The sequence below is a fragment of the Phodopus roborovskii genome, unplaced genomic scaffold (genome assembly GCF_943737965.1).
Source record: "Phodopus roborovskii unplaced genomic scaffold, PHOROB, whole genome shotgun sequence".
NCBI lineage: Eukaryota > Metazoa > Chordata > Mammalia > Rodentia > Cricetidae > Phodopus > Phodopus roborovskii.
In genome coordinates, this window is record NW_026126611.1 from 12527200 (window position 1) to 12541494 (window position 14295).

Here is a 14295-nt window from a genome sequence, read left to right on the forward strand (position 1 = left end):
AACGTGAGCTTTTTCTTTTCTACTTTGGTTTGGCTTGGTCTGTTTTGGATTGCTGCATCGGGGCGCGGAAACTTCAGAAACAACTCCCTGTGCTGCTAAGACATGTACAGTCAACACCCGAAGCTTGTCAGTCACTTTTCATGCAGCGACAGATCGCCTGCGGCCTGGCGTTTTTGACGGAGGCCGCCGAGGGCGACGCAGAACCTTCCCGAAGACCGCACGGGGAGCCCAGCAGCGGCGCTCAGCCGGCCGCCGGAAGTTGCGCTTCCAAACTGAGCGGCGGCGCCCGCGGATGACGCGGCGCGCGTCGCACAGCCAGTGACGTCAGGCGCAGGCGCAGGCGCGGCGCGGCGCGGCGCCTGTCATCGCCGGAGGTTGGTGCCCGCGGAGGAGCGGCGCCATGGCGGTCCTGCTGGAGACCACGCTGGGCGACGTGGTCATCGACTTGTACACCGAGGAGCGGCCGCGCGGTGAGTCCCGCGTCCTCCGCGCCCCGGCCCGGCCGCGAACCCGCTGCCAAGCGCCGTCCCCTTCGCGGTGCCCGGCCGGCTCGAGCCGTTTCACAGCGGGCCTGGGCTACACGAGTGGGCGTGCGTGAGAGAGAGTGTGTGAGAGTGTGTGTGAGAGAGTGTGTGCGTGCGTGTGAGAGAGTGTGCGTGCGTGTGAGAGAGTGTGTGTGTGTGAGAGAGTGTGTGTGTGTGAGAGTGTGTGTGCGTGTGAGAGAGTGTGTGTGTGTGCGTGTGAGAGTGTGCGTGTGAGAGAGTGTGTGTGTGAGAGAGTGTGTGTGTGTGTGAGAGAGTGTGTGTGCGTGTGAGAGAGTGTGTGTGTGTGAGTGTGCATGTGAGGGAGTGTGTGAGAGAGAGAGTGAGAGAGTGTGAGAGTGCGAGTGTGCGTGTGAGGGAGTGTGAGAGTGTGTGAGAGAGTGTGAGAGTGCGAGTGTGTGTGTGAGAGAGTGTGTGAGAGAGTGTGAGAGTGTGAGAGAGTGTGTGTGCGTGCGTGTGAGAGAGTGTGTGTGTGAGAGTGTGTGAGAGAGTGTGTGTGTGAGTGTGTGCGTGTGAGGGAGTGTGAGAGAGTGTGTGAGAGAGTGTGAGAGTGCGAGTGTGTGTGTGCGCGCGTGTGAGAGTGTGTGTGCATGTGAGAGAGTGTGAGAGAGTGTGAGAGTGCGAGTGTGTGCGTGTGAGTGTGTGCGTGTGAGAGAGTGTGTGCGTGTCAGGGAGTGTGTGTGCATGTGAGAGAGTGTGAGAGAGTGTGAGAGTGTGTGTGCGTGTGAGAGAGTGTGTGCGTGTGAGGGAGTGTGTGTGCATGTGAGAGTGTGAGAGTGAGAGTGTGTGCGTGTGAGAGAGTGTGTGTGTGTGAGAGTGTGTGTGCATGTGAGAGAGTGTGAGAGTGTGAGAGTGCGAGTGTGTGCGTGTGAGTGTGTGCGTGTGAGAGAGTGTGAGAGTGCGAGTGTGTGCGTGTGAGGGAGTGTGAGTGTGTGTGTGTGTGAGAGTGTGTGTGCATGTGAGAGAGTGTGAGAGAGTGTGAGAGTGCGAGTGTGTGCGTGTGAGGGAGTGTGAGAGAGTGTGAGAGAGTGTGAGAGTGAGAGTGTGTGCGTGTGAGAGAGTGCGTGTGTGTGAGAGTGTGAGAGTGTGTGTGCGTGTGAGAGAGTGTGTGTGAGAGTGTGTGTGCGTGTGTGAGTGTGTGTGCGTGTGAGAGAGTGTGTGAGAGAGTATGTATGAGAGTGTGTGAGAGTGTGTGTGCGTGTGAGAGTGTGTGCGCGTGTGTGTGAGATTGTGAGAGTGTGTGTGTGTGAGAGCGTGTGTGTGAGAATGTGTGTGTGTGCGTGTGTGAGAGAGTGTATGTGAGAGTGTGTGTGAGTGTGTGTGTGAGTGTGTGCGTGTGTGAGAGAGTGTGTGTGAGTGTGTGAGTGTGCATGTGTGCGTGTGTGCGTGTGTGTGTGAGAGTGTGAGTGTGTGAGAGAGTGTGTGCGTGTGAGAGTGTGTGTGAGTGTGAGAGAGTGTGCGCGTGTGTGAGTGTGTGCGTGAGAGTGTGTGCGTGTGCATGCATGTGAGAGTGCGTGTGAGAGTGTGTGTGCTTGTGTGTGAGAGTGTGCTGTGTGCGTGTGAGAGTGTGTGTGTGCGTGTGTGAGAGTGTATGCGTGTGAGAGTGTGTATGTGTGTGTGACAGTGTGTGCGTGTGTGTGAGCGTGTGGGAGTGTGTGCGTGTGTGTGAGTGAGTTGTGTGAGTGTGAGAGTGTGTGAGTGTGTGTGTGAGAGAGTGTGCGTGCGTGTGGGAGTGTGAGAGAGTGTGCGTGTGATAGTATGCGCGTGTGTGATTGTGCGTGCGTGTGTGAGAGTGTGTGCGCGTGCGTGTGTGAGAGTGTGTGTGAGTGCGTGTGAGAGTGTGAGTGTCAGTGTGTGATAGTGAGAGAGTGTGTCTGAGTGTGTGCGCGAGTGTGCCGTGTGAGTGTGCGTGTGTGAGAATGGGCATGTGAGTATGCGTGTGTACTGTGGTAGTGTGTGCGTGTGTGTGCGTGCGTGTGAATGTGTGTGTGCGTGTATGAGAGTGCGTGTGTGAGCGTGTGTGTATGATTGCGTGTGTGAGTGTGTGCATTTGAGAGTGTATGAATGTGAGAGTGTGTGTGTGAGTGAGTGTGAGAGTGTGTGAGTGTGTGCGTGTATGACTGCGTTTGTGACTGTGAGTGTGTGTATGAGTTTGTGTGCGCCTGTGTGGGTGTATGAGGGTGTGTGTAGGTGAGTGTATGCGTGAGTGTGTGTCAGTGGGTGTGTCAGTGGGTGTGCATGTGATTGTTGCGTGTGTGAGTGTTCATGTGACTGCGTGTGAGTGCTTGTGTGTGCACACGTGTGTGCGTTAGTGTGTGAGTGTGCGCGTGCGTGAGTGCACGTGAGTGTGAGCGCTTGTGTATGACTTGCACGTGTGTGAACATGTGTGTGTGCAACTGGTTTCCGCCGTGGTCTCCCTTGAAGCACTTTAGTGGTGTGTGTGCATATGTGTGTTCGCGCGTGCGCGTGTGTGTGTGCGTGCGTGCGTGCGTGTGTGGTTGAGGTGAGCCGCATAGGCGATGCCCGAAGCTTTGTCACCGTTTGTCAGGGTGAAAGCGGGTGGGATGCGGCTGGGCGCCGGGAGCGTGGCCCTCCCGTCCCTCCTGGTTAGACGCCCGCGTCTGCCGTGTGGGTCGGCAGCCAGGCGCCAGGGGTCGGCTAGGGTTTAGGCGTCTGTCCTTGGAGCGTGACTTCCCCGGAGGGAGGACGCGGTTTTCACCTGGAGTCGCAGGAGAGGGATGTGCACATGGCTGTGGGAGGCAGAGGTGGGTGGGGTCAAGGTTTCCTTCGCAGTTTGGAGATGAGGTGTGGCTGTATGTGGACTGACACAGCTGGCGCCCGCTTCAGTCAGGTTAGATACCGGTAGGTCAGGGCCTCCGTGGTAGGTGTCTCCCAGTGTCACGCAGTGGAAGGTTTTGGAGATTATAGTAGACACGGTTGCCTTGGAAAGGTCATAGGCAGCTAGCTGTGGGGACCGTCTCCATTGGAGAATCGGGAGGCCGGGAGAGATGGCTGCGACCGCTGCCCACGTCCCTCTCCACTTTCATCCTACCGGGAGCTTCCTGACTGCTCAGATCGCAGATAAAACGAGCTCTTCTGAGCAGGCCTCAGAAGATCAAAGCTAACCTGCTTCTTCTGTTCTGCCTGCGATGGTCTCATAAGTCAATGGCATTCATTTTATTAGAACACATACTTAACTGTCCTGGAGCTATGTGCCTGACTGCCTCCTCACATCAGGAACTGTACCTCAGTATCTCCATTATCTGAACGTGGCATCTGCCACGTTAGAACACGAACCAGTGGTTTGGTGCAGTGAGTAACGCAGAGGAATGTGCTGTTTTACTTAATACACTGTCAAGGGATAGAAGTGCAACTCAAGGGAGCTTTAACAGTGTTCTGTTGCTGGGATAAGCTTGTATTGTTCTCTCTCGAGTTTTCCTTTGACACTCTGCATGAATGGACCCGTTCCCCTGTGCACTCCTGAAGCACAGATGGAGATATCACACATTATCAGCAAGCAGGGTTCCACAAAGAAAGCTTGGGGCAGCAAAACCTTACCTACTTGTGTGTGCAATTTGAAGGAGAGTGATTGGGCATCTAGTTATGTGTATACCTACTTGTCAGTCAATAGTGAGCATATCCACACATCCAGGTTGCTTTTTTTTTTTTTTTTTTTTTTTTTTTTTTTTGCTTGCTGAAAAAAAAATTAAGCAAGCCAGGTGTGGTGGCAAATGCCTTTGATCCCAGTAAGCAAGTTCCTGGACATCCAGGGCTGCACAGAGAAATACTGCTTGGGGAAAAAAAGAAAGAAAAGAAAAACCAAGTAAAGATAATCAGTCAATGAAATGACCAATTTCATTACTGATTGTCAACACATAACTAATTTTGTTTCATTTTCAGCACCCTCTACCTCCACTGGATTTATTTAATCTTAAATTACTTCAGTGTATACTATCTATAAGAGAAAATGACTGAAAAAAAGTATAACTTGAGCCAGGTGTGCTGAGAATTTAACCCAGGCCCTCTTACATGCTAAACACTATAACTTGAGCCGTGTCCCTACCCCCCCCCTCCCAACTACTCTCTGCCAGTCCAACTCTTTCTTTTCAGTCTATGGAGTGATTTCCAGGACAGCTAAGCCTACACAGAGAAACCTTTGAAAAACAAAACAAATTATTTACTATTTAAATGACATAGATAATATTATCAGAAATACCTAGCGTGGTCATTATTTTATGTTTAACTGTAAGGACCTTCATTGTATTGTCTTTCCTGTCAGCTTTTGACTGGCTGTATACCCTGTACTGGTCTTAGGTTTGTTTTTCTCCCAATTCTCCTCAGGCATGTGCCACCATACCTGGTTATGACCCTAGTCTCATAAATATAAAATCGTTGAGGGCAAGGAGCCTCATTACTTCCTGTCTGGTTTCCTAGTGCCTTAAGACCATCCTAGCGTGTATCTCTGTGATTAGGCTATGAGTTCTTCATGGACATGAACCATGATTTCATGACGTTTGTGATGGCAGTGCCAAGCATCTAGAAGGCTGAGTTAGTTACTCCTCTGTTGCTGTGATAAGACACTATGACCAAAGAGTAATTTATGGAAGAGTTTGTTTTGGGTTGCTGTTCCAGAGGTGCAGTTTGTAACGGTGGGGCAGACATGGCTGCTGGACTAGGCAGCTGAAATCTCACATCTTTAAGGGAGCACACTGTGCAGGGAGAGTGAGCTACAAGTGGGCTGAGACTATGAGCACTCAAGCCTGCTCCCAGTGACGGTGTCCTCTGGCAAGGCTCGCCAGTCCTAGACATTCAATAGCTTCCTCAGACAGTGCCGCCAGCTGAGGACTAAGTTCAAATACCCGAGCCTGTGGCAAACATTTCAAACCACCACAAAGGCACACAGGGATCTTTATTGAATGTGCAGGTGAATTTATATGAGAAAGATTAGTCACGGCAAATAAAGATGTTTGCAAAGCCCATCTTTTTTGTGTGTGCTGCTGGGGATTGAACTCAAGGCATCAGGAATGCTTGATAATTACTGTACCTGAGGTATACCCCCCCCCCCCCAGTCTGTGAATTTATTTATTTATTTTGAGACAGGATTTCTCTTATGTAACCTTGGCTATCCTGGAACTCTCTCTACAGATCAGGCTGACATTGAACTACCTCTGCCTTCTGAGTGCTGGAATTAAAAGGCTGCACCGCCACCTCCTGGCTTGACATACTTTTTACTAATTGTAAAACAAACAAAGGTCCCAAAAAAATTTTTTTTCCTAATTTGTATAATCTGCATTCATTTTCATACATCCTGCTATATTTATTTTTGTCATAGCATCATTTGTAACTTTTCCATTAAAAACCAATCTATAAATAAACAATTGTATATTTCCAACATTAGCTCTGATGTCCGAAAGGCAGTAGGAAAATAAAATGGTATTTAAAATATAGTACCTTTTAATTTTTCTTTATTTTTGAGACTTTCATCCATGTATTCTATCCATGTGTACTGTACAGCGAAATATGAGCATGTAAGTCCCTCCATAACTTCTTCCATCTTCATATCGAGCTGGTACTTCCCATGTGCATGGTGTGGAACCACCCACTGCAATATGGTAAACATACCAGTAACTATCCCCTTGAAAAAGAAGATGACTTTTAAAAAGGTCCAGTGCCCCTTCTTATGGCTTTGGACTTACTTTTTTCCTCTTAAGATGTATTTATTGTTTGCATGTGAATGAGTGTGTACCTCAGAATGCTTACAGGGTCAGAGGACAGCTTTTGGGAGTTGGTTCTCTGTTTCTGACATAAAGTTCTTGAAACTGAACTTAGATTTTCAGCTTTGGCATCAAGCACCTTTACCTACTGAGCCATCTCACCAGAACCTTGTTTTTCTTTTAATAAAAATGTGAATGTAGAGATTAAATTGTACTAATTTGCTTTTACAAATTTGTTTAAAACTTTGCTTTCTGGCAATAAATTTAGTTTTTACTTTCTTTCAGCTTGCTTGAATTTTCTGAAGTTGTGCAAAATAAAATATTACAATTATTGCCTTATTCACAATGTACAGGTAAGTTGGTAGATACTAATCATGCTCTTTGTTATTGGAAACATCTAGCAAACTATGAACTAACTAGTAATTCTGTGTATTGTAGAGGGATTTTATCATACAAACAGGAGATCCTACAGGGACTGGCCGTGGAGGAGAGTCTATATTTGGGTAAGTTCTTATGTGTGTGTCTTAGTTAGGGTTTCTATTCTGTAATAAAACGCCATGATCACAAGCAGACTTGGGGAGGAAAAGTTCTATTTGTCTCGGGTAACTCTCCATTACTACAGGAAGTCAGGACTGGAACTTAAGGCAGGCGGGGTGGCTTGCTCTTCATGACCTGCTCAGGATGGCCTGACTCTCCAGGCTGAGCTCCCCTGCATCCATCATTAACCAAGAAAATGTCCCATAGACTTGCCATTTCCTCGATTTTGGTTCCTCTTCCAGATAACTTTAACTCTGGCTTATGTCAACTTGATAAAACATCAACCAAAAACCCAACCAGGACAGTATATAAGTATGTATTTAGAGACAGGGTCTTATGTAGCCTAGGCTGACCTCGAACTCAATCTCTGTCAAGCTGAGAATGGGCTTGAACTGGTCTTCCTGCCTCCATTTTCCAAGTTTTGGGATTAGAGGCATGCACCATCATGCTTGGTTTTACATGCTAGCAACTGAACCCGCAATTGTGCATTCTAAACATACATTTCCCTGATTGAGCTCCCACCCTCTTTATTTATCTGTTCTTTGATTGCTTTTGAGATAGGGTCTGGGCTCCCAAACTGCCTGTAAGAAGAAAGGCATATTTAAAACATAGTGGGATATCTGTGAAGACACAGTTACACTGTTCCCGTATCTGTATTTCATTCTGAGAGTGTTTTAAGTTTTATAACTATTGTATACTTTCAGACAACTGTATGGTGATCAAGCAAGTTTTTTTGAGGCAGAAAAAGTGCCAAGGATTAAGCACAAGAAGAAAGGCACTGTGTCCATGGTGAACAATGGCAGTGATCAACATGGATCTCAGGTTAGGACATGGATGGGAGATGAGCTTTGCTTGGGCAGGAGAACTGGAAGGAAGGAGCCAAGAAGTTATCTTTTCAAGTTATTCAGTAATGAGAGATGTACTAAAGGTTTTTTTTTTTTGGGGGGGGGAGATATCAAATTATTTCTTTTCTACATTAAAAGAGGGGCAGAGAGAGACAGCTAGTGGTCAAGAGCGCTAGCTGATCTTCCAGAGGACCCAGTTTAATTTCTAGCATCCACGTGATGGCTCACAATGCTCTGAAACTCCAGTTCCAGGGCATCTGATGCCCTCTTCTGCCTTCCATGGGCATTGTGCACACACGAGGCCACACCACACCTGTGCCGTTGATCAGGGGACATCTGTGCACCGGTTGATATAAACACAGTCTGTGTTTTTTGTTTAATTCTAGAAATAATTGTGCAATAATTGATACAGTAAATGTAAGTCTTGATATGTTCTTTAGAGTTGGACATTATTTCAGAGTTATACTTTAAAAAATATTTATTATGTGCCTTTTGGTCTAGTTTCTTATCACTACAGGAGAAAATCTAGATTACCTTGATGGTGTTCATACAGTGTTTGGGGAGGTGACAGAAGGCATGGACATAGTTAAGAAAATCAATGAGACCTTTGTAGACAAGGATTTTGTTCCATATCAAGATATCAGGTAAGTTTACCTTTACTATCTTAATAGATTAGAATGTTTTAACACTGTGATATTGGACATGTAATAACATGAATGAGACTTATACACATTGGACTAAAATCTGTTTCATTTATTTTTCTGTGATAACATATTCTGACTAAAGTATCTTAAGGCCAGGCGGCAGTGGCGAATGCCTTGAATCCCAGCACTCAGGAGGCAGAGGCAGGTGGATCTCTGTGAGTTCCAGGCAAGTTCCAGGACAGCCAGGGCTACACAGAGAAACCCTCCCTGTCTTGGAAAAAAAAAAAAAGAAAATTCCTCACAAGCATTCCCACAGACCACTTTAATCTAGATTCCTTTTAGAGGTGTCTAGATCCTGTCATGTTGACAGTTGAAATTAACCATCACAACTAGTTCCAGAATAATTCTCAAGTGTGAATTAATATGAGATTATTAAAATCTTCATGTAAAGTAGCTTTTATATTTTCCTCTTGTGCTAATTGTTATATTGGTAAGAATTACTCATTTCAGGTTTTTTTTGTTTGGTTGGTTTTTGGTTTTTTGTTTTTTTGTGTTTTTTTTTTTTGTTTGTTTGTTTTTAGAGCCAGATTATTAAAAAATAGGGCAGAAGTAACAAGGCTTAGAAATTTCCTTTTTTGTTTTTTTCTTTCTTTAGTTTTTCATGTTTGTATTTTGAGTCAGGGACTCACTCTGTAGCCCAGCTTAGTTGGAACTTTGTGTCTAGCTCAAGCTAGCCTCAGACTTGAGAGTCTCTTCTCTTGACCTCCTGAGTGCTGGGGATCACAGATGCCGGCCATCATGCTCAGCTCCATTTACATCGTAGGGTAGTGTCGAAAAAGACACAGAGCTGCTCATTGTAAAAGCAAACTGTAGGCCAGCAATACCCATGCACTGGGGTAAGAATACTTAAGGGTTGAAATCTGTGAAAGTAAGTATGGATTCTGAAATAAATAACATTTGACTTGGATTTATTTTGTAAGGATAAATCATACAGTGATTTTAGATGACCCGTTTGATGACCCTCCTGATTTATTAATTCCTGATCGATCACCAGAACCTACCAAGGAACAATTAGATGTAAGTAGCACTTTAGTGTTGTTTTTTTCTTTTCTTTTGGGATAGAGTCTTACTATATAGCCTTGGCTGGCCTGAAATTTAGCGTTGTAGTCCAGGCTGACCTCAAATTTATAAAGATCCATCTGCCTCTGTCTCCCACATGCTGGGGTTAAAGGAGTCACTACCACACCCAGATAGTAGCACCTTCTTGAATAGGGATATTAAAACATTCATTCCTATTGCTTATCTTGTTTATTACACTAGAGTATAGTTCTTGCCATTTGCTCTCATGGCTTCACTGGCAATGGGTCTTAAGTGTGTATGTTCTTACATTTTCTTCTCCTAGAGCACACTTGATATTTGCTGTCTTTGTATATAGTTTTATATCGAGCCTAAACCTTTTCTTCAGACTAAAAGGGGAATTGTGAGATACCCATCCCTCCTGACCCTGTTGCACTGACGGCACCCGTTTGGTGCGGACATGACAGGGTAGGTTAAGTCTGGGGTCCTGTACCCCAGCTGGAGCTCTTGCTTCCCGTCAGGTCACAGAGAGCAGCCTGGGTGTAAGTGACGCCTCCCAGAATAAAATATATAACCCATATTTTATTCTCCCCTCGTGTATCATAATCTGTGCATCATTATTAGAGCAAGTTTAGAATTCTTTTCTCACCCAGGGATGCTTATATTTGTAGTTGTTTCCATTATTTCCTTAATTTCTCTCTTTAGTTTCTATTCCACCAGATGTCTTAGTTTTCAACCTTAGATAAGCAGTGGTTTGGGAATAGCCTCAAGGTCAAACTGAAAGATCATCTTATAAAAGTGGGGATTTTCTGGAGCCAGGCTAGACCCAGGCATTTCTGTGAGCTGCAGAGAGCATTCCCTTAGGCATCTTAAAGTATAAATTTCAGGTGTTCATGAGGCTTTCTGAATGCTGAATTTAGTTTGGTTTTTAATTCTAAAGTTATGTATTATTTCTATTGAACACTTAGTTGGATAATAAATAGTATCTATATAAACATTTCTTTTGATTTTACAGTAAGTCAGAAGCCAAGTCTGGCAAATATTATAGAATTAATTTAAATAAGTGCTCAGAGGCTTTAAGTTTCTATTCTGTAACATTTAATATGCCAGGAGTAAAACATGGTATCTTTCATGATTCTCAGATTTTTAACTTCTATTTTACAGAGTGGTCGGATAGGAGCAGATGAAGAAATTGATGACTTCAAAGGAAGATCAGCTGAAGAAGTAGAAGAAATAAAGGCAGAGAAAGAGGCTAAAACTCAAGCTATTCTTCTAGAGATGGTAGGATAATTTGGTCAGAAAGTTGTTGTGAAACTCACATTATGCAGTGTATCTTATGTTACTTATGTATGTGAGGGTTTTTTGTTTGTTTGTTTCTGGATTACATTTTTCAGGACACAATAACATGAAAATATTTGGTTCTGTGTTTTTCTCAAATTACTGAGTGCCTTTTTTAAAAACTGGGAGTGAGGGCGCTCGCTGACAAGCCTGACCACCTAAGCTGGGTCAGCAGAGCACACATGGTGAAAGCAGAGAGCCAACTTCTGTAAGTTGTCCTCTGACCTCTGAATGTACATCATGGCATGCGTATGCCCACATGCACAAACATACATCACACACACAGTCACACACAGATAAATGTAAAAACAGAAATTCAAAGTTATAAGTATTAATTGAATTGTGGTTTTCATGTAAGTTTTAAGCATTGTTTATTAGACTGCATTTTATGTATATTGGGGAATAGTTTTTTTGACCTGATTAATCATTTAATTCCCTATAATGAGTCATATCTCTTTGGCTAGCAGGCATACATACAAGCAGAATACTATATACATGATAAATAAGTAAATCTTAAAAAGTGATCTTTGTGAGAGAAGAAAGGACAATGGGACCAGGGAGTATATTCATTCTTAGCCAGGTAGTTTTATTTCATTCATTAATTAATTCTAAAATGCATTATTTTTATTTGTGTGGGCGAATGTTAGGTGTACGTGTGAAGGTCAGAGGGCAGTGTGGTCGCTGGGAATAATTGAACTTAGGACCTTTGGAAGAGTAGGCAGTGCTCTTAACCACTAAACCATCTCTTCAGCCCCCTAGTATCAGATTTTTTAATAGAAAAAAATTTAATTGAAATAAATTTCATACTTTTGAAAAAACTGAGGTCACAAGAATCTAATCTTGGTTTCTTGGAATTTTCTTATAAGCACTCAGAAATCTCATACCACTCCTTTTTTGAACCATATTTAAACATATCTGAGTCCTTGGAATTGAACTTGGGTCATTGAGCTTGATGGCAAGCCCTTGAAATACGTTTTAGATTTGTTTTCACCCTGATGTAATTTCATGATGTAACTTTAGATGGTCCTAGGAAATCAGTGTTGTGGGCTTCGACAAGATATTTGGAATAGAAACTAAAGGGATTGATTTGTATGCTTGATTATTTGTAACTTTAGGTGGGAGACCTACCCGATGCAGATATTAAACCTCCAGAAAATGTGTTGTTTGTGTGTAAATTGAATCCAGTGACCACAGATGAGGACCTGGAGATAATATTCTCAAGATTTGGGCCAATACGAAGGTAATCTCACAATTAATGAGAAAGGATTTGGGACTATCTACGTATTAATTGATTGGTGTGGGTATTTCTTTATTTATTGATTGATTGGTTGATCGATTGATTGATTGGTTGATTGATTGATTGTCATTTTGAAACAGGGTCTCATTTGTAGCCCTGGCTGGCCAGTAATATGCTATACAGACCACGCAGAGCTTGAACTCATGAACCCTCCTACCTCTGCCTTCTGAGTGCTGGAGTTAAGACCCACGCCACTACACTCAGCAGAGGTTTTCTAATTACACGTTTTTTGGTGAGGTTGTCGATTTTGAGTGCATTTAAAAATTTTTGGTGTTTTTTTTTTTTTTTTTTTTTTTTTTGTGGGGCTGAGGATCAAACCTAGGGCATCATGCCTGTTAAGCAAACTCTCTAGCACTGAGACATAATCCCTGTCCTTTTGGTGAATTTCATACTGGTGATTTGTACAGGTGAGTGTCTTAACAGTAGGAAAGGAAAGTGTGTTTTCAGACATGCACAAATTAAATATCTGAGTGATTCTTAAGTTCTTAACACATTTTCACAATGAAATATATGAGTTGAACAATTTGTCTACTTATTTAATATTTAAAATGCTCATCTCTTTTAAATTAGTTCCTAAAATTATTAGGAGTCTGTGTCAGCATTAAAATTTCCAAGTTTTATATATTTAATTTTTAAATTTATCATATAGCCAAGGGTGACTTGGAACTTCTGATCCTCTTGCCTCTACCTCCTGAGTGCTAGGATTATAGGTGGCTACCACACTCAATTTCTGTGGTTCTGTGGATTTAGCCTATGGCTTCTTGCATACTTGGTAAACTCTATCAATTAAGCTATGTGTCCAGCCGCGCGCGCGCACGCGTGTGCGTGTGTGAGTGTGAGCGCGCATGTGTGTGTAAGAACTCTGGAATACAAGTACACTTAAGATAGAATTGCTGATGTACTACTCTGGTCTTGAACCTATCTTCCACACTCATGAGTGTTGGAATTACAAGTTTACCATACCTCAAAACAAAAAGTTGTGACTTGTGGGTTTTATTTTATTTTGCGTGTGCAGGTGTATAGAGCCAGAGGACAGCCTTGGGTCTTCTCAAGCAGTGTCCACTTTTGTTTTGTTCATCAAGTAGGCTGTGCTGGCCACACTGAGTCCTAGAGACCCTCCTGTGCTCACCTTTCTAGGGCTGAGATTATAAACTCATGTCACTGCATGCTCGGGTCTCTGTGCATTGAAGACAAACACTCTATAAACTACCAGACTCCCCCACTTAAAATTGTTTTCTTTTGGTTAATTTTCCCTATATTATAATCATTGGGTATTTTATTTCAAATACTTACTATTTTTAAAAAGTATGTGTGTGTCTGCATGAGTACATGCCACATGTGTGTAGGTGTCCTTGGAGGGTAGAAGAGGGCACCAGATCCCCGAACTAGAGAGAGAGTTGTGAGTCACTATAGAGTGTGGAACTTGGGTCCTCTGTCAGAGCAGCACGTGCTCTTAACCATGGTGCCATCTGTAGCCATTATCATCATCATCATCATTATTTTAAAAATAAAAATAAGCTGGTACTAGCATTTTAGAAAATATATATAGGTTGCAGGAGATGGTTCTCTTTTTCTTTTCTTACTTTCTTTTTTAAAATTATTTATTTATTTATTGTCTTTTCGAGACAGGAACAGGATTTCTTCGTGTAGCCCTGGCTGTCCTAGAACTTGATCTGTAGACCAGGCTGGCCTCAAACTCACAGATCCGTGTACTCCCAAGTGCTGAGATGAAAGGCATGGGCCTCTACTGCCCAGCTAAGATGGTTCCCCTCAGCTCCCCCCTCCCCACCCCCCACCGTGTGGGTGCCAGGGAGTACACTGAGGTCATCAGTCCCAGGAAAAGGTGCCTTTCTGAACCATCTCATGGTCCCTCCCCTATATTATTAATGCAAGTATACGCAAAGCTAGTCAAAGAAGGTTACTTTCTAACTGGCTGACCTGTCCTGTGTTTGGGTTCTTTTTTCATTTAATGGTTTTGGAATGGTTCGTGTGATACTCTGGGAGAAACAAGTTAGCTATTTTCAACTCCACCTTTTTGGCTTTTCCCCTTGATGTTGTTTGGGGAATTACCTCTATGTGGTAACTATATTTACAGTATTTGAGCCTCATTTATTTTAAAACCCAAAGCATAAGCCTAAACTGTGGTGCCTTGTGCCCTTAATCTAAGTACTTAGGAGACAGCAGCAGGCAGGTCTCTATGATCAAGACCAGCCCGGTCTTAGTGAGTTCTACACTAGCCTGGGCTACATAGTGGGTCCTTACATCAAATTCAAGAGAACAAACATACTGAGCACTTATGTA

General features: G+C 43.7%; 1 protein-coding gene across 1 annotated transcript in view; it reads left to right on the top strand.

Annotated features, from left to right (window-relative positions):
* The first annotated feature begins 396 nt into the window (after positions 1-396).
* The window catches only part of Ppil4 (peptidylprolyl isomerase like 4), a 30202-nt gene continuing 16303 nt past the window's right edge, over positions 397-14295 (top strand). Inside the window, exons 1-8 of the mRNA XM_051206018.1 lie at positions 397-470; positions 6542-6609; positions 6695-6759; positions 7498-7615; positions 8140-8282; positions 9263-9359; positions 10524-10640; positions 11813-11937. Of these exons, the coding sequence (XP_051061975.1) occupies positions 401-470; positions 6542-6609; positions 6695-6759; positions 7498-7615; positions 8140-8282; positions 9263-9359; positions 10524-10640; positions 11813-11937 (803 nt within the window). The 5' untranslated portion in view covers positions 397-400. The remainder of the gene's footprint in view (positions 471-6541; positions 6610-6694; positions 6760-7497; positions 7616-8139; positions 8283-9262; positions 9360-10523; positions 10641-11812; positions 11938-14295) is intronic.